The sequence below is a fragment of the Leucopleurus acutus genome (genome assembly GCF_964270905.1).
Source record: "Leucopleurus acutus genome assembly, chromosome: 8".
Classification (NCBI taxonomy): domain Eukaryota; kingdom Metazoa; phylum Chordata; class Mammalia; order Artiodactyla; family Delphinidae; genus Leucopleurus; species Leucopleurus acutus.
In genome coordinates this window covers 59,391,874-59,411,846 of record NC_139151.1, presented here as the reverse complement: position 1 = coordinate 59,411,846, position 19,973 = coordinate 59,391,874, and the positions used below count along the sequence as shown (strand labels likewise).

The following is a 19,973-nucleotide window of genomic DNA, read 5'->3' as shown; positions in this document are numbered from 1 at the left end:
GTCTCCTCCCTCAGACTGGGGCTGGGTGTTCTGCTCTTCTCCAGGGGCCCCTCCAGCCTCAGGGAGGGGCGGTGGCACTGCCCTGTCTTTTCCAGCTCCTGTCACTGTCCTACCCTCCTCCCTGCACTTTGCAGGCCCCGATTTGGTGCCTCCACAAGTCCTATGGTGCTGTGGGCAGGGCAGTGCCCATCAGATTCATGGAGCTGGCTCACAACGGACAAGATCAGCCCCAAATCCTGAGGAGGTCATTCAGTGGGGTCATCAGATGATTTGTCACCAGGGAGCTTGGTGGGACTGGATGGACCAAGCTGGAGGTGGGACCTGGGCTGGGGACGTGGGTAAGCCTCTCCGGATGGGGATCATGGAGAGATGCAGCATTCCTCAGAGATTCTGACCATTTCTCAGCCCCCAGATTTCCCTGCCTAGTCCCTTCCCCATTTGGGGGCTGCCTTCAGTGCTCCTCTCTGCCGGGGTGTCCTGCACCCCGGTATTTCTACCGCGGTGTGCTCGCCGTCCAGTGATTCGGATCCAGACCCCAGTCCCCACCACCCTGTGTCTGTCTGCCCACCTTCCTTCTCGTGGCATTTGAGCCCTCTCCATCCAGTCCCACCCACCTCTCTCCCCTCTTCTATGGGCGTCTCTCAGCTTCAGCCACAGTAAGATCCTCATCGTTCTGAGAAAACCTCAGGCTCTTTCACACCTTCATGCTTTTTCCCACACTGTTCGCTCTGCCTAGAATACCTTTCCCACCCTCCTCCCTCTACGCCCTAAAAATAAACATCAAGTCTTGAAGGCAGGGACCATGACTGTATCATCCCCTAATACAGAGCCTGGTACAGGGGAGATATTTGGAAAGTGTTTGCTAAATGTCGTAACTGTACCTCTGCCCCTGCCACCCGCCCCATCGCACTCCCAGCTAAAGGGATTCTGGAGTCCCTTCTCTCTGGGCTCCAGGCAGCTTCTCTGCAGCGTCTGCTCTGAGCTGAGCGCCACCTTGGCTCATGTAGTTGTTCAGCAGTCACTCCCTGAAATATGTGGAACCCAGAGATGACCTTGCCCCTGCCCTGGGCCTCAGGGATGTCACCAAGTCCCCATCTCGTTTCCCTTCTGATACCACCTCTCCTCCAGGTCCAGGGCCACCTCAGAACCCAAGGCTACCGCCAGCAACCAGAGGTCACAAACCCTGCTGGACCCTCCCCTCTGGGAGCATAGGGCCAGACACAGTAGGTACTCAATGTGTGTTTATTGAATGGCACAAATGCTCCCACCACTAGGATGGGACAAATGACACAGATCCTACATCCCCGCTGCCTCAGCAGGTTCTGCCTTGTCCCTGTCTTTATTTTCCCAGGCCCATCCAACTGCCAATAGAGCTCCATGCTGGCAGGTCCTGCTACTCAGATCTCTGACTCCCATATCTCTGCCCCACCCCTGCAGGCCCCATCCCTGGGCTTCTGACACTCTCTTGTCCCAACATCTCCAGTCTCCACTTCCTGCAGGAGGTCCGAGCCCTCAAACCCAGCCTGCTTGCTTGGGCCCCAGGGGCCAAGCATCTTGACAGCATCTCTCTGCATCCTGGAATCAGAATGCAACCCCTCACCTGCCTACTACACCCTACTGCTAGGCCTGCTGGACCAAGCGTGGCAGCATTCACATCCTAAAGCTGCACCCAGGACAGACACGGCTGATGAATCCCAGCACTGTTTCTCACTAAACTAATACAATGCTTCAGGCAGCTGCTACCAATTAATGAGTTGGTGTGGGACATGAAATCTATGATACGACTTCTAGGCCTCAAATCTGACCTCAGTTCTTGAGATATGGACTAAGCTTGTTTATCTGACCGTGTGTCCAGCTTACCCCTCTGTTTCACACGATTCCTACAGCTGCCCTGTCAATGCCTCTAAGGACCCTCAGCTTAGCCCAGCCCCCATGCCTATTCCCTGAGTCACTGTCCACTGGGTCGGTGATGCTCTGCGGGTCCCAGAGAGTTCACCCATCCTAGAGCTCATCGCTCCTCCATCAGGCAGTTCCCAGCAGAAATGCCAAAACAAAGGATGGCAAGTGGGGGAAAGGCCAGTAGCAAAAAGTGGATAATCCAAACTGCAGGAAGTAGGCAAAGAGAAGGGGAACTCGCCTGGACTGCAACATGATTTTACAAAGTCAAAATGGAGCAGCGGCAAGGGTCTATCGCTCCCATAATCTCACAGTCTCTTGCACAAGCCATTCAACCTACCGCTGCTGGAATAGTAAGTACTCCCTGCCCAGTGCCCTTCCCGCGCTGTTACCCTAGTCGAGCCCCGCCCGGCCTCTCGGCTCCGTCTCCTGATCCACATCACTCCACCCAGACTCACAAGTCTCCTCCGAGCTTGTTGAAGGTGCAGGCCAAGGCCACCACCTGGTCAGTGGCCCGGCTGATGACAGGGATACAGAGCATGGCCTGCACCTCGAAGCCCAACATGCTTTGCAGCTGTTGCACATCCTCCTGCAAAGGGGAGGCAAGGGGGAGGCAAGTCAGGGCAGGGAAGGAGGAAATATGCTTCCTTCCCCCGCCCTCCACCACACTCTGCAACAGGAGGGGCTGAAGGGCTCATGCAGGGTGGGAAATGCTATGACATGGGGTGGGGTCTTGTCTCCCCCCATTCCTAGGCTGCCCTGGCCCAGAGACTCTGGCCCTGGGGACTGGGCAGTGGGCTCTCCCCTTGGCTCCCCGCCAGTCCAGCCAGGCCATGGCTTACAGAGGTGAGATCTTTCAGCTGGATAGACTTCTTGTCTTCCACCACCTGGCCCAGTCGTCCCATCGTCAACTGGGGGAGTGAGGAGAGCCAGTCAGGGCCCAGCTCTTCCCAAGATCAGGCGATGTCAGACCTCTTCCCCCCCAAGTCTGGAAGTTTCAACTACCTCTTCAGTCAGTCCAAACTGTGGATGGAGTCAACACTGAGGAGTGAGGGTGGGGTGAGGGTGGGGGAGTAGGCTCTTAACCAGAATCTCCTATGGAGGACTTGAGGGTCTTCCCTAACTAGGAGAAAGGAAAGCAGAATCCAAGGATTCTCACTGATCTTAATAGATTCTAAGAGAGCCAAATCCAGAAATACTCCAACAGAAGTGACATGGTCGCAGGTGAATCTTTCTGTAGACTGTGAGAGATTTCTCCTAATGGCTCCTGATCATGGGAGGTTGTGATCTCTCAAAACATTTCTAAGTAGACCTCAAGATCCAGATAATTCCATCAGATTCCAAGAGATTCTAGCAGATCCCAATCTCTCTGGGCAGATCCCAGGAGAGCCTAGACGACTTTAACTGCTTCTGCAGACTCCCACACAGGGGGTGCGGGACTCACCGGAAAGCTGATTTCTTCCTCCAGCACTTTATCTCCAATCACCTGATGGGCAGAGCGAGGTGGACTGGTTAAGGATGGGCAGGGTTTTTCCTCTCAGAGACCCCGGTCCCTCGCCCTGCTCCACAGTGGACCTGGGCCCTCACCTTACAGGAAAGCTGGAGACTGTCCTCAGATACCAGCAGGAGGCAGCAGCGGGATGCCTGGGTCTCCTGCTGCAGCTGAGAGGGAGGGACACAGCGAGAGGCTGACCGTGGATCTGGGAGCAAATCCACTCCCCACCCTCTGGCCTTTTTGAGGTTCCTCGGGTAGGTGGGGAAGAGAAGAGGGGCAGGACACAGGACTCTGAACTGAGATGGACGGCTCACAGGGACCTTGGTCCCAGGAGGGGCACAGGGACTCACGTATTGGAGGACTTTGAGCTGCAAGGAAGAGGCATCCAGGTCGTAGAGTTCCCCTGCAATGGCGGGGCGCGGGTCAGAGAGAGAGGGCCCACAGAATCCCCCAAGGGTGCGCGCCACCCTCAGGCCCCGCCCACCCATGGGCCCCTCCCTTCCAGGTTCGACCCCGCCCCCAAGGACCTGCCCCAGCCGGGTCCTCACCGCAAAGCCGCAGGATCTTTCGGTCTTGGTCTGTGTACGGAACCCCACCCTTCTGGTCTCCCGCCGCCCCCTCTGGAGCATTCTGGACCGCTTCCGGGACCGCGCTGGGCCCGCGCTGCTGCAGGGCCTGGACCCTCTTCAGGGCCACCAGGGTCTGGGACGGGCGGAGCGGTCAGCAAGCCACACGCCCCACCTTTATCGCCCTTTGCTCGAGCCCTTCCCTCTGCCTGCGGTGCCCATCGCCCCCACCCCCCACCCGCGTCCCAAACAACTCATCCCTCAGCGCTCCACCCTCCTGTGGACTCCCACTGCCCCCAGAGCGCCCCTCGGTCCATGATCAGGTAAGTACAGGGTTTGTCTCCACGCCTAGCCCCCAGACTCTTACAAGACAGAACAGGGTCAGATTTCTCCGTCTCTAGCACCCACGGGGAGTCGTAAGTTCTTGTTAAAGTCACAAAATCATAAAATCTCCAGGAAGAGCCCCAATATCATTATGTAGATAGTCCTTCCTAAGTATTAACAAAATATTTGACTCCCCTTATTTCACCAGTACCCTCAGTAGATCAGTGCTATCCTTATCCTCATTCTCAGATGTGAAACTGAGGCTCAGAGAGGTTAGGTGACTTGCTCCAGGTCACACAGCCCAGAGGTAGTGGACTGGAACCCAGGTCTGTCCATCTCCCGGGCCAGATCATCTTCCCATCAGTTGTGATGAGGGTCTTCAGCAGCCCTCATCCTACCCCGGCCCTACCCCCACTCACATGCTTCTCCACGGCTTGCAGGCTCCACTCCTCACTGTCACTCAGATGACCACAGTGCACCTGGAGGGGAGTGACAAGGGGACCAGCTGTGACCTACCTCCCCTAGCCTCTTGTCTCTACCAGAGTGCCCTCCCCATGCCCGGCACACACCTGTCCCCACCAACACATACACACTCCAGTCTGTGGGCCTCAATAAGCCCATCCTCTGACCAAGCAGATGGCTTCAGGTGTATAGTGAGGGAAATGGGGTGACCCTGGACCCCTCTCCATCTCTCAGTCTATGGAGCCCTTCAGGCCCCGATTATGGAATCAGTGGTATTAGCCTCAGCCTCCCAGCTCCATCCTTTCTGAGTTGGGATTTGAGCTGCCCCTAAGTCTGGGGTAGGGGAAGAGGTCCACCGTTTATGATGCATCTGCTGTGCCTAAAGAACTTGGGAGGATGAATGAGGGAATGAATGAATGGAGTGATAAGGTGCTTTGCCTTGCATGTGATTCTCACCAACAAGTAACGCAAGCTTCCACCTTGCAAATGAACCAAGGCCCAGAAAGTCTGAGTGACTTGCCCAAGGTCACAGAGCAGAAAGTGGCAGAGTTGGGACAGCACCACCCACTCCCTCCCCTTCTCTGCCCACACCTTCCCTTCTCCAGATCCCTTCTCATCATCACACCCATCATCCCGTCCCTCTCCAACTTCCCTGTGTCAGTCACCTGGAATCCCCTCAGCCCATCTTTCATGCTCTGTGAAGTCCCTTCTCCCAGCCCTGCTTGGGTGCTTGGTGAGGAAAATGAAGGGGGGAGCACTGCAGGCCCTGCCAGCAAGCCTCCCCACCCGCGTCACCAGCTTCCTGGGCACCTACTCAGAGCTGCTCACCACCTGCAGGGCTCACCACAGTGCTTGCACTGGGGTCCCCTCCTTCATCCTCCCTCCCCACTCAGCAGCCCCTGCCCGCCTCTGCTCTAAGTCCCCTGCCAGGAGCAGATGGAGAGGAGGAGACCAGCAGGTGCTCAGGAAGCTCACAGTCTGGCTGGGGTGGGATGGAGTGGTGGATGTGATGAAGGGGGTGCAGAACTTCATACCTGAGGAAGAAGGAGAGGGCAGATTGAGTGGGTGGGAACTTATAGGCTGTGCGAGCTCAGAGGGGGAGGGCACCTGGGGGCCTTCCAGAACTGGGAAGACAAGCAGAGCCCGGAGGCGAAATTGCAGGCGGGAGGCTGTCCTGGCAGTGCTGGGTAGTAGGTGGTATGGGGAGCTGAGGACCCGGGCAGTGGTGCAGTCCATGGTACCACAGGGCGGGTGCAAGTCTAAGGAATTGGACTTCAGCTCGATTGTACTGGGGATCCACAGCAGGCGTTAGCGTCTGCGGACCATGGTCTACAAGGTAGGGGGAGTTGCGGGGAGCAAGACTGGAGGCAGGAAGACCTGGAAGAGGGCTGGGCCGCCAAGGGTGGTTTGAAGGTTAAGCTCTGGATGAAGCTCCATCTATGACTCCTATAAGACAGGTTGTTGAAAGGCGCTGGGAGCATGGTTCATTTGCATATGGTTTACAGAAACACGTGGGCATTTTACTGTTAGTAGAAGGGGGAGGACATCCTTCTTGTTCTTTCCACCTGGACTCAACTCTCAGGAAAAGGGAAAGTTGGGACCTCTCTAGGGCTGTGGACTTCCTGGGCTGGCAAAATAGCCTGGTCCCAGTACAGAGCTGGGAGACTGAATGAGAGCCTCAGAGGGTTGGAGGGAAGGAAGGAATCATGGAGTCCTCCTCCACCCACTGGACGTACCCCTCTGTGCACACACTCCTGGGCTGCCTCAGCCCATCCCTACCAGCATGTGCACAAACACACTACACACTTCATGGAGACCTTTAGCGCCCCCCAACACACACACACACACACACACACACTCATACATTCACTGTCCCATAGAGATACTCAGGCATGTGCGCACCTGCACACACATAGACACACACACAGTGCAGTCACAGACTCGAAGACATCCACACACCCACACCCACAGTGACCGCCATCCACACGTGCACATTCATACCTGTAAACGGGATACTTGAGTTCACATACCCGAGAGCCATGCACATGCTTCTGCCCGCACCCCCAACCGATATGCAAACACAATCACCAGCACACACACGGCTCCCTTCTCACCAACAGAACATACTCTTGCACCTACTCTTGCTAACCAGGGGGCGGGTCTGGGGTCCAGTGGAAGCACTCAAGAGTGGGCACTGGAGCTGCAGAGAAGGTTGAAAGCCCAGCACAGCTCCCACCCCCGACCCTCACCAAGTTCACCGTGGCTAATGGACACCACACCCCCATGTAAGGATCTGGTGTGCTGGCACAGCTCGGGGGAAGAGTGGGCGCAAATCACACATCAAATGCCTGAGACCAAGGGCTGCCTGCTCCTCAGAGGGACTTATTATCCCATAATTGAAGAACAGAACCAAAGACTCTTTCCACACGAAGAATCTGCAATTAAGGCACCTTGATCTGCGAGCTGCAGAGTCCCAGAGCTCAGCCAGGCAGCCCTGCACAGGACAGCATATTCCTCAGAGAGCCCTCCGCTGACCCCATCTCTATCAGGCCCCAACAGTCCTTGCAGGGCCTGCTGGTTTCCTTGCTAGCACTTGCCATCATTTGCAATTCTCTCTTTATTTTGTTCACTTGTTTAATGTTCAGCATGCCCACCCCTCCAGACTGTACGGTCTGTGAAAGCAGGGCCCGTCTGGTCTGTCTCGGTCATTGCTGCTGTGTTTGAAGCACCAGTGCACAGTGCCTGGTGGTGCTCAAGAAATATGCTTTCAGTTGATGGCTGGGTGAGTGGATGGATGGAGGGATGATGAATACAAGAGCAGAGAGGGGAATGGGACTTGTTGAGGAAGGAGCTGGTGAGTCAGCCCTCCCAAGAGATCTGTCCTGTGGCACCCCCTTTCCCCCCTAGACCCTCAGTCCTCAGGATCTGGCAACAGCTGGGAGGTCTGGGGCTGCCTATGCTGCCTCTCAGAGGATGTGAGATCCTGTGGCCCCAGGAGCATGGGGGTGGAGCAGCAGGATGGGATCCATCAGATGTGTGTGCACCGGGGAGGGGGTGTCCCTCAGAAGAACATTTCTACTTGAGTAGGAAGGCTCAGGCTTGGAGGAGAGGCAGATGGCAAACAATCCAAATAGCTTTCAAGAGCTCTTCACTGCCCAGGGTTTTTGAGAAGGTGAGGGGACAGTAATCGGGAGCTTCTCTTGGCAGCCAAAGCCACAGGTAGCATCTTGCTCACCAGCATGCACCCCCCTTCTCAGCCTTCCCGGGATCACACTCTTCCCCCAGCACTCCACCACCCTGCCTCTGCTCATGCTGGGCCCTCTGCTGAGAATATCCGTCTCCTTCTTCTCTGCCTGTTCACCCCCTACCTGTGTCCCAGAGTCCCACTCAAATGCTGTCTGCGCTGTGAGGCACCTCCTGCTGCTCCAGCCTCTGCCACTAGAGCTCCTGCTGGCAGCATTCTTTCATTTGGCCAGTGGTGGTCTGAAGGTGACCCTGCCTTCCCCCAGACTCAGCTTCTAGAAGGCAGAAATGGGTCCGACTCCTCTCTCTGCCCTAGCACCTGTCCTGGGACAGGGCCCAGAGCAGAGTTTTGCTAGGGTGGGGTAAGTTCAACTGATCTGACCCTTCCTCTTCCCAACACACACACGCCTTTCCTACCCCCAGGAGAAGGCTGAAGCCTGGACTCCTGGCCAGACCTCAGCCACGGTGAACAACGGTCACAACAACCATCCTCCTGCCCACAAGACAACCTTCCAAGCATCTTCCCATTGCAGGGGCTGCTTCCTTACTGACCCAGCCCTCGCAGCCCCGGCACAGGAAGTCCTTCTAGGAACCTGGCACCCCCAGACCCCTTTCCGTCAACAGAGGTGGGCGACCAAGTCACTGCCTACCACAGCGCACCTCTGCACAGTGAGGGCACGAATGCAGTCCTCCTCCAAGCCACCAGCTCTGGTACAGACTGGGACCAAAGGAGGGAGCAAAGCTGCGCTGAGAACGCGGTGCCAAGAGCAGATCCGTTCCCTTCAGGGAACAGAAGCTGGGGGTGGGGTAGGAGCTTTCGGGAGAAACCAAGGGGGCCGCATCCCCCTCAATCAGGCAGATGGGCGCCGAGGAGACCAAGCCAAGTAAGTATCCCTTCCTTCCTCTCCTCTCCCCGCGGCCGCCCCCCACGCCCACCGCCCTCCCCCGCCAGCAGCTGGGGAAAGGTCAGGCGCCTCGGAAACCTTTAATTCCGTTTTAATCAGGTTGGGAGGAGTTCCCCCCCCCCCGCCCCCGCCGCGGGCGCACCGAGACCGGCTCATTTATCTGTCCGCGCCCCTGCTTGGGGTGGCGGCCGCCTCCGCGGAAGTCGATCCCCAGTGAGGGCGATTTGGGGGCGCTAACCCTTCGGTTCTTAGGACTGGACAAAGATTTTGAGCGCCCACTTCCACACGGGAGGAGAGACTGGAAGAACCTCAGAACCCGGACTCCGCAAAGCTCGGCCAACCCCATGGGGGAGCCCAAAGCGGGGAACTCCGCGAGGGAGCAGCAGGGGGGCGCCCTGGCCGGATTGCCCGCCCAACTCCCCCCACTTAGGGTTCCCCCCTTCCAGCTGAGGCCCCTGCCCCTCTGTCACCCACCCCAGGAAGCCCGCCCCGTTGCCTGGCGTCTGTCCCAGCCTCGGACATAGGTCTGGCTGGGGCTGGGTGCCTTCCCAGGAGCCCTGCCCCGTGGGCCTTCTCTCCTCAAGCTGCCTAGCTCCAGCGACCCCACTCTCTGACTGACTTTCCCACACTGGCTCTGTCGGTGTCATACCTGCCCATCCCTCCTCAGTCCTTTCCCACCTCGTTGATTTCGTGCCCTCTTGGGACACTGCCCCCAACCCATCCTGGAGGATACCAAAGAGGAAGTAGGGTCAGGGCTGTTTCAAGGGCTCCGTAGTGGTAAGAGTCCAGATGGGGCTTGTACATCCTTCCGCAAGTTGCTGACTGGGCCCGCGGCTTCATTCTGCCCATTCAAGGTGGGGCAGAGGGCTCCTCCCAGGCTCCTCCCAGACCCCCATTTTCCCCAGCTCCAGCCCAGCATGCTACTCTCAACACACACACACACACACACACACACACACATACACGCACACACACACACACCCCCAGTGGGGCTCCATCCAGTGCTCTCTCCCTTGCTCCCTCCCCTGCTCTCCTCTCCCCCATCCTACCCACAACTGCTCTTACCAAGATGACTGCTGCCACAGCCCCGGCCTCCTTGTCCACCAGCGGTATGACCAGCACTGAGGGGGAGAGGGCAATGAGGTGGTCCTGCGGGGCCAGTGAGGCTCAGAGATACTGAGCAAGGACCCAGGGAGGGAGACAAAGACACAGACAGACAGAGGCCAGGACAGAGACACAGAGAGACCCAGAGACCCGGAGAGACAGAGAGATGGGTCTTGAGGCAGTGAAAACAATGACCACAGCAACGACCCCTGCATAGAAGGAAACCCCCTGACAACTTTCTCGTGATCCTCCCAGCAACCCTGGGACGGAGGGAGGCAGGTAAGGCTGAGCACCCCTATTTTACAGATTGGGAAACTGAGGTCCAGAAAGGGGAAGTGACTTGCCCAAGATCACACAGCAAGTCAGGTCTCCTGACTCCCAGTCTTGTGCACTTTCCACATCGAGACAGAGGACAGAGACCTAGAGAGACTGAGACACGAGGCAGAGAGACATGGCGGACAGGGGGCATGGAGAGGAAGAGAAAGAAAAACAGACAGTGACAGAGAGAGCATGACAACTACAGCTCATCTAACAACCAGCACAAGCAACACCCCATCAAGGTAGGTTCTGTTGTTCCCACTTTACAGATCAGGAAATTGAGGCTCAGAGAGGTTAATAGCACAACAGAGAGAGAATTAGATGGCAGGTGTGCTAGAGACACAGAGCAAGAGAAAGAAGGAGACGGAGAGATGCAGACAGGGACAGGGGCCACAGTCCCTCCCTGCCCCTGCCCAGCTCCCAGCCCTTACCTTGGGTGTCAGGAGCCAGTGGAGCCACCAGCCTGGCCAAGGGCTTCCCAGGCATGTCCGAGGGGCCCAGTCCATTGCAGCCCAGCCGCTTCCGGGAGATCACAGCCTCTCTGAAAAGAGGATATGATTCTACCTCTCAGTCCCTGGATCAAAGAGAAACAGGCCCCAGCCTGGGGACACACAGTGGGCTGAACCCTGAACATCTGAGAGGATCTGGACAAGTTGACCCACTGCAGGGTGGATATGAGGAGGGCAAAAATAAAAGTCTCGGACCCTAACTCTCCCCTCCCCATGTAGAGAAGCAGGCAGCTACAGTCTGGCCTCTGGTGCCTCCTGCTGGTAGATATGGGAAAGGCACCTTCAGGATCTCTCACAAATCCCCCAGAGCAAGTAAAGCCAAGGCTCAGAGCTAGGCTGTCCGGGTTAAATCCTGCCACAGCTACTACGTGATCTTGGGCAAGTGACCTAACCTCTCTGAGCCCCCCAGGGAGAACTAGGGTGAAGGGCGTAGACTCCTAAGCATCAGCATCCTCAGAAAAGCACTTTGGAGCAACTTTTCGTGGCAGCACAGGAAGGGGACTCCAGGAGTTTACTGGGCAATGCACGTCCAAGCAACTTACACAGATGAACTCAGAATTCGCAGTGATCCTGTGGATTCAATATTACCATCATTTCCATTTTTCAGCTGGAGAAACTAGGGTGCTGAGTGGTTAAGTAACCTGTCCAAGGTCCCACAGCTAGTAAGTGGTAGAGCCAGGATTTGAACCCAGGCATTTGGCACCAGAGCCCATACTCCTGAACAGTACACTTGAGTCTTCCTAAAGACCTGAGGGGGTTGAGCCTCCAACAGGGACTGGCATGAATGTCGAGGAGGCAAAGGGCGTAGGTGTGATGGGGGGGCAGGGGGAGGTGGGAACTGAGACAGGGGAGGCTGCAGTAGGAAGAAGAATGAGTTTCTCTCTGGTCTCACCACACATCCCACCCCCACTCCCACCCCATCCCCGCCTCTGGCTCTTCCTGCTTAATTAAGCGCCTGATTTTTCACCAAATGCCACTCCCTAATGATTAATTGTCCTGGGTTCTTCATCCCTCATGCTGCCTCCACTTAATTGTGTTTGTAGGAACTGCCTGGCCTGGAGAGAAGAGAGGCTTGGGGGCCTAGGACTCTGGTGTGTGCATGTGGGGTCACTCAGGGTAGCCCAGCTAAGGTCAAGTGAGGAAAAGAGAGGGGACAGCCTGCAAGTCACCAGATCAGGAGGTCACAGCAGCTAGAGAAATCGAGGACCAAAGAGGTTGAATGCCTCAGTCAAGGTCACGCAACCTTCTGAACCCAGCTGGTTCACTCCTGGCTCCTTGGTTCAGAATCTACAATAACCAGAGGTGTCTCCCACCTTCCAGCCCTCACACCTAAACCTTTAGGCTCCTGGAGGGCTGGGCTCCAGTTCTGAGCTGTCCAACTGTGCCAATCACCCTAGGAAGGAATAGGGAGCTAGGGTGGCAGGAGGCAACAGCAGCCACATTTCCTGGTGACTAAGTCGATAAAGGCTGGGGCTTCGTGGAGGCAGGGGGCTGGCCTTATTGACCTTCAGCCAAACCCCTTCTAGTGGACCCCACCCAGTCACTTGGCCTTGGACAATCTGGTTACTGGGCAGCCACAAGGTGGCGCTGGTCCCTGCGCTGCTGGTCAGTAAGCGCTGCAGCTACATCTCACTAACCCTTGACTCCTCTCTTCCCACCCCCAGACCGTGGGCTGCCTTGGCCTCTCCCCTCCTCCTCCCGGTACCCTGATGAAGGAATTGCCCTCAGCCTTTCTTCTCTTCTGCACAGAACTCCTCTGTGCTCATGGCCTCATGACTCTCCAGCCCCCCCATCTCTTAAGCTCTAGACCCCAGATACCCAAAGGCCTCCTGGAGGCCTGCCCTGGGCGTCCCTGAAGTTGCCAGAGGCCCCAAGGCCCGACTGGAACTTATCGTCTCCACCACTTCCCCCGAAGTAGCACAAGCATCCACCGGGTCCCCTGCGGCTTGTCCACAAAGTGTCCTAGCTGCCTCCCTCTTCTCACCTCCCCCATCCAATGATGAGTCACCTCCCATGCATCTCTCATAACTGTCCCCTGCTCTCCATTCCCAAGCCACTGCCCAGCTCAAACAGAGATACCTCTCCCCTGAACCTGCAGCAGCCTCTCCCCTCGCCTCCTGCCTCCTGTCGGGTCCCTTAAATCCATTCCCCCCAACCAGAGCCAGGGCAAGTGTTCTCAACTAAAATACTTATGGGAACATTCTACTTAAAGTCATTCCACAGAGTGGTTATTTATTCCAGAGTCCTCCTGGGTCAGGTTCCTTACTGAGGACTAAGAAGAGGAGGAGTGGTGTCGTGCGGGGAATGATGTACAGACCCACACTCGAGTGCAGGGACAAGGGCTCTGAGAAAGGAAGGAAGAGTGGGCCCCAGCCTATCCAGGTGCAAGACAGAAGTGGGGTCAGGGAAGGCTTCCTGGAGGAGGAGATGCCTGAGTTGAGTCCTAGAGGACAAGCAAAGCAGACAGGAAAGGATGTGCAGGCAGAGGGAACTACATGGGCAAAGGCTCAGAGGAAAGAAAGAATGTGTGTCTGCTGGATGATCCAACAGCAAGGAGGCTGCTGTGGCCAGACAACAGGGAACAAGGCTGGAGACAGCCAGGGCCCTGAGGAGCTGGGCTTGATCCCGAGAACAGTGGGAGCCCTGAGAGGGACTTGAGCAGGAAAAGGTGAAGGTCAGCTTCAGTTTCAGGCTGATCGTGCTGGCTGCTGAGTAAAGCTCTCACTGGAGAGGGAGAATCTGAGAGACAGAAACCGGGTCTCAGTGAGGGCCCCGTAGTCTCAGCGGTCCCTGGACAGCAGAGGAGAGGCTGGGCTGGGGCAGGTCAACCTTGACTGGGTCTGATCTTCCACCAAGCACTGGGGCCTCCAAGGATCCTCCATCCTCAGGAGTCCCCACACCCTGGCACCAGGCCATGCTCACCTCAACCCACTCCTATATGAGCCCTTTTCCTCTGCCTCACCCTTCCCAGAACTGCTGTCCCCCTAGAGGTTTCAAAGATATCGGAAGGGGGAGGGGACTCCAAGGCTGTGTCTCCCCCACCCAGTTGGGGCTGGGGACATCATCTACTGCTCACATCCCCTATGACTTCTCTTCAACTCAGAGCCCCTGCTCTGCCTCCTCTCCCCTCCTGGAGGCCCCCTCCCCTGCCAGGCTGATGTTGGGGGGTGAACCTCGATGCTGGGGTCGGCCCAGCCAAAGCCCAGGGCCCGCTCCCCAGACTGAAGGCTAGTGACTCAGCCCTGGGTGCCTGGGTGGTCGTGGCTGCCCCAGTGAAGATAAAGACAGATGGGCACAAAGTGAGGAGAGGAACGGGTGTGGACTTTATGACAGTTCCGTCCCTTTAACAACTATTTGCTTAGTGGAGAGTAGAGCCAATGGCCTGGAAAGACTGCCAGGCCCTCTTCCACTCCTCTGAACCCCTTCTTAGGTGAGGCCCCCTCCCCTTGACTGAGCCGCCCCCCTCTCCGGGGGCCTCAACCTCACTCTCACCGTTTCATCTCTCTTGGAGACAAATTATGATTCGGGCCAGGACCCCGGACCCTCCTCTCTCTCTCCCTCTCCCTCTCCCAGAATGTGAGACTCCAGAGATGGGAAAAGACTGTTCTCTGTGTCCCTTGAGACAAATCAGAGGGACAGACAGATTCTGCAGTGATTGGTGACCAGGTCAGCTCTGAGGAAGAAATTTCTCGAGGTTGGGCCCTGGGCCCCCCAAATGGTAGCAGAAGGAGACAAACAGCTGGGGCCGGTGTGGGCGGTATCTCCGTTGCAGCCTGAAAGGCCCCAGATTTCACTGCACTCAGCAGCAAATAATCAGAGGCTTTAAGATGGCAGGAGACACAATGAGAAGAGGAAGGCGGCAGGGCTGGGGACTGCAATAGGCTGGGAGATTGGGGCAGCAAGAAGAGTGAGGCGAAGGCTTCCAGGAAGCCTCTCACCCAGGCAGCCCTCCACGATTCTCTCCCTCCAGCCCTGAAGCCCCCTTGCAGCCCTCAGGGTTCATAGTGGGACCATCCCTCAGACATCACACTGTCCCATCTTATCACCACACAGAAGCGTAGACTGAGGCCCAGAGAGAGTGCATGAGATTGTGATTGCAGCCATGTTGTCCCAGCTCCCAGCCCAGGGTTCTTCTCGTGGACAAACCCATCCCTGAGGGAGGCTACCAAGACCCAGACACCTTTTCTGAAAACTGGATCCTCCTTAGTGCCGAGGATCTACAGAGCAGGCCTCCTAGCAGCCCTCTGGCTGGGCCGTGGCAGAGAAGGGAAATGGGCTGGTAGAGATGGAAAAGGTACAGGGAAGGACTTTGCAGGGGAGGAAAGAGCACGAGCCTAAGCAGGGAATCTAAAACACACTGGGGGGTGAAACGGCATCCGTGAGCCCACGGAGGGGTACGGGGCAGTGGCAGGAGAGGCTGGGTAGCTAATGGGGCCTCCCCACACCACCCTGGGCCCTTATCTGTCTTTATGATCCACCTCTACTTCACACCTGCTGCCGGCCCTCCAGGGCTGCCTGGAGGAGTGCCCCCTCCACTGGGCATGGCCGGAGCTCAGGCTCCACCTCAGCCTGGGGCTGCTGCCTGCTCTCCTGATGGGGCCAGAGCCACAGAGGTCACCTCTGGAAGGACCCTGGTAGGGAAGTAATTTTCTCAAGGTCACCCAATGAGTACATGTGTTGGGACTTGGGGGTGGAGGGCAGTCAGCAATCATTAAGCTCCTACTGTGTGCTGGCATGGGGCTAAGCCCTGGGCAGCTATGATCTCATTAAGCTAATAGACATGGCCCACTGTTAGCTCCACTCCATAGATAAGAGAACAGGTTTGGAAGGGGATACAGTGGGGCAGGGATGGGGCCGGGCTAGAATCCAGGCCTGTCTGACTGCCATTCAAGTGCTCTTGCCTCTTCCACAAACCTCGGTCTCAGCCTGAGCCGGGGAGGTGGGCTCAGCACTGACACACGGTGGGTGTGCGGGTGGGCAGAGCACAGATTTCAGAAGAGAGGCTGCCCTGAACCTTCACCCCCAATGCTTGCTGGTGGGACGTCCCACTGCCTCACCCCTCTTGCCCCCTCACCTGCCTCACCTCCTCGGCCTCCTGGGATTTCTGAGCCCAATCTCCCAGCCGGCCTCCCCATTTCCACTCAACGCTGGGCTAATTGCATTGGAACATTCACTTTTAATTGCTTTTTTTTTTTGTACCTTTTCCAAAGGCTTTACTGAATCCGAGGTGGCTGGGGGCGGGGATACTGAAAGGGCTGCTGACGCAGAGGATCTGAGCCCCCTCAAAGATGCCTGGACCGCAGGCGGCACCCCCCCACCAACCTCCATCCCGTCCCCAGCTCACAGTAGAAAGCCTACGGGGAGCATCACAGGCTCAGGAGCAGAGCAAACCCTGAAGGATGCTCACCTCTTGCCTCCTGAGCCCACGATCCTGCATCCCTCTCCCAAAAGAGCCTTCCCAGGCTGCTTTGACGAAACTTCCTGGATCGGGCAAACTCATATTAAGCAAAGTTCTTGAGGATTAGGGGCTAATTAGGGAAGGCTCAGAAGGAACATTCTAGCATTTTTTTCCCTTAAGTTTCCAAAGACCTCCCAGCCCTATCCTGCTGTCTTATAGATGGGACACTAGAGGCCAGAGAGGGGCACGGCTGGCTTGGTTCACACTGTCCTCAAGGGGAGGAGTTGTCAGGAGATGCTGAAGGGGACAGTATCACCCACCACCCACCCCATGAGGGAATTGAATGGGAGAACAGGAGGTGGGAAGGCTCAGAGCTATTGGAGGGGAGCCAGCCCCTTCCATGGGGAAGCGCCAGAGGAGAGAATTAGCGTCAAGGAATCCAGGGTTCCGAGTGCCAGGAGGGGCCTCAGGACTACCAGCATTCCCAGCATCAGGACCTCTGGCAATCTCTCCATGGCCTCTGTGAAAGGTGAGTATCTTGCCAGCCTCAGCTACTACCTGAAAAAGCCACATCCCTGACTGCTTGGCCTGTTGGAGTGGAGAGCTGCCTTCTGGTAACACCCCCGCTAGTGTCTACTCAGCCCTCAGCTCCTGACCCTGTGCTCTCTGGGCCCACAATGGCCCTGAGGTGCTTAGAAGGCAGTGCCCATGTCCTCCACGGCCTGCCCCCCTCTGGACCAGCACCCCTGCCCGTCAACACTTTCTCATCGGACAAGCTCCACTTCCCTTCACTGTCCCCTAGACAGCCAGGAGCCAGGAGACTGTGTCCCAGACCTGGCTCTGCCTCACACCAGGTATGTGGCATTGGACACGTCTCACGATGTTTGCCCATCTGGAAAACAGGGAGGCCGAATTCAGTGAGCTCAGAGGTATCAAGGGACCATAGGGTGCTGAGCCCATGTTCCTAAAGTCTGTGATTCCAATGTTCTACCATAATGAAAATAAAAACAGACATTTAGCATTCATTATGCATACAGTTTTAAGTGCATTACATGTGTTAAACTCATTTAATCATCACAAGAATCGTCCCATAATAGTACTATGAGGTAAGTACTATTATTACTGCCATTTTACAAGCAAGAAAATCAGGACACAGGGAGGCTGAGTACCTTGCCCTAGGTAGTAAATGGGAGCTGGGATTTGAACCCAAGCGGTTGGGCTCAGAACCCACAGCGGGACACTGCTTCTGATCTCCCTATTCTCAGAGTTGACACCATGTGGGGCCAGCATTCTGTGGTTCCGAATTCTGTGATCCTGTGAGAACCTGCCAGGCAGTTCTCGTAGCCTGCTGGGGTTCTAACTGATAAACTGTAGCCCCGATCTTCTGAGACTTGCTCTGAGGAGGCTACAGCGATTTAGAACAGCTCTCCAGGAGAAAGCCTACCACTTGGTGCTTCCCCTGTGCCATCCACTCCCCCAACACAACACAAGAGAAGACAGTGGACCCGGCCACTGGAACCCCACCTGGCAGGGAGGCTGAGGTCAAGGTCAGATGGGGAGGGTCAGACCAGACCTTGTGGTCACCCTTGACTGTGTGAGAGGGCAATGGGTGGAGAACAGCTCACCGTACTTTCCCCTCCTGGGGCAGCTCATGGGGGGGCTCCTCACACACCAGCCGGGATTCCCCATCCAGCAGGTAGGTGTAGACAGTCTCCTAGGACAGAAGGCACTCATGAGATCCTGAGGAGAAGCCCTCCCAGCTGCCCAGTCCCAGCCTGACACGGGTCTGGATGACAAGGTCACGGGCATCTGTTTGTCTGTCTTTACTCCCCAGGTGATCCTAAGTGCAGTCAGGGTAGGAAGGCTCCCTTATGACCTCAGCACCTCACTCTCTCCTCTTGGAAGGGTTCTGGGCAGGCAGTGACCCATCACCCTGCCGGCTTTCCTTACCTATCACCCCACATCCAAGGCGCTGGGGAGGGTCTGAAGGGCTGACGGTACAGACAAATCGCCCCAACCCCACAGCCCTGAGATGTCTCCCTGCCAAGTCTCCAGCCTCAGCAAACAATAACTGAGTGTCCACTCAGGGCCGTACTGCAGGAGAGGCTCGGAACACCCTGGAAGCTTCCCTCCTACCTCAGATACACAAACAACTCTACAAGAAATCACAAACTATGACCCAAGCCAGGAGGACTTCCTGGAGGGAGTGACTTTAAAGTTGTAACTGGAGTGGGAATTAGACACATTCAGGGAGTGGGTGAGGCACAGAAGAATGGCTTCTGGGCCGAGTAATAGGTATGTAAGTGTAAAGGGCCCAAAGCATTGACAGACCTGATGGTGGGGGCAGGGGGCACAGGAGGTGGGCTTGGGGTCAGCCAGTGCTGAGCTGGAAGGGAGCTGGGGGAGGGTGTTAGGGGGAGGGGCTGCTGCTGGGGAGGGAGGGGCTGGTGAGCCCTGTGAGACAGGAGGTGATTTGTACCTTGGAATGATCACTCCCCAGAGTGAGATCAAAGCTCTGGTCGAAGAATGTCAAGTCTGCAGCTTGTCAATCCACCCTCCCCAAGGGCCCAGAGCAGCCCTGCCTTCAGTTCCAGACCATGTCCTGGCAGAAGCACTTGCCCTCACTGACCCACAGGAGAAAAGCCACATTCCCTCCAAGCAGGACTGGCTACACTTAGGTACCCACAACCAACACAACCTGCAGAGCGTCTCCACTGCCCGCATTGCAGGTGATAAGGGAGACCCAGAGGCTCAACAGAGCCTACACCCCGTCGAGGGGGCACCCCTGTGCCCAGCTAAGTATGCTGAGAGGTGTTGTTTTCTCAGTGGGAGAATGGAGAGCTCTCCTCTCTGCTAACTGTATCAGGGAGGGCTTCTGGAGGAGGTGACATTGCAGCTAAATGTTAAAGGCCCACCCTCAGTAAGTGTGGAATCCTTCTCAGCAGAAGCAGTTGCCTTTCACCACTGTGACAGTCCACAATCCGGTCAGACACTCTTGTTGCCTGTGGCTGTCCCCAGCCAGCCCCTCACCCTCTCCCAACCTCCAGGAGATATCCCAGTCTCACTTCAAGAGAATCTGAGCCAAGCTTAGTGGTGGCGTGGGCCGGAAATGATAGGGCCTGAGGAGAGTGAGAAGGGCAGACACAGGAAGACCTGGAGCCCCTCTGTCCTCCTGGGTGAGGGTCTAGCTGAGGAGCTCAGGGATGAAGAAATCAGTGGGAAGGAAGCCACCCAAGCCTCATCTGTCTCCAGCCTCCTTCTTCTTTAAGCAGCCTGGGAGGGGCCTGAAGAATTTGGCCTCCCAAAGAGGTTAAGACACTACCCAGCACCCAGGGTCACACAGAGAGTCCTGCCCTGGCAGAGAGAGCGGTGGGCAACCTGAGGGTGGGGAGGCAGGAAGGAGCCTCCCACTCCCTTCCTCACAGCCCTCTGGGTTAAAATTAGCTGAGTTTATTGCAGAGAAGGAGGGAACCATTTCAGACACATCAGCACCATCTGCATTTGCGGCTGCCTGCCACAATGGGTGCTGATGAGGGAGCCAGGTGCCAGCAACTCCCCTCCCTGGGGGTTGGGGGGGGGTAGGGAGACCCCTCCCCCATCTCCTCACCCCTCCCTAGGGGTAGAGCAGACCTCCTATCTCCCCACCCCTTTTTGGAGGGCTGAGCCCTTCCATGCAATCAAGGCAGCAGGGCTCTGCAAAGTCAGGGCTTCCCCAGCTCGTACAGGTCTCCGGGGAGGGCCGAGGCAGACATT

General features: G+C 56.7%; 1 protein-coding gene across 1 annotated transcript in view; it reads right to left on the bottom strand.

Moving 5' to 3' along the window:
• The window catches only part of PDE2A (phosphodiesterase 2A), a 64,815-nt gene that overhangs the window by 9,109 nt on the left and 35,733 nt on the right, over positions 1-19,973 (bottom strand). The window contains exons 4-13 of the mRNA XM_082843855.1: positions 17,846-17,934; positions 10,745-10,854; positions 9,957-10,012; positions 4,701-4,760; positions 3,940-4,093; positions 3,742-3,794; positions 3,484-3,558; positions 3,341-3,382; positions 2,739-2,807; positions 2,355-2,485 (exon numbers count right to left, since the gene is read on the bottom strand). Of these exons, the coding sequence (XP_082699981.1) occupies positions 2,355-2,485; positions 2,739-2,807; positions 3,341-3,382; positions 3,484-3,558; positions 3,742-3,794; positions 3,940-4,093; positions 4,701-4,760; positions 9,957-10,012; positions 10,745-10,854; positions 17,846-17,934 (839 nt within the window). The remainder of the gene's footprint in view (positions 1-2,354; positions 2,486-2,738; positions 2,808-3,340; positions 3,383-3,483; positions 3,559-3,741; positions 3,795-3,939; positions 4,094-4,700; positions 4,761-9,956; positions 10,013-10,744; positions 10,855-17,845; positions 17,935-19,973) is intronic.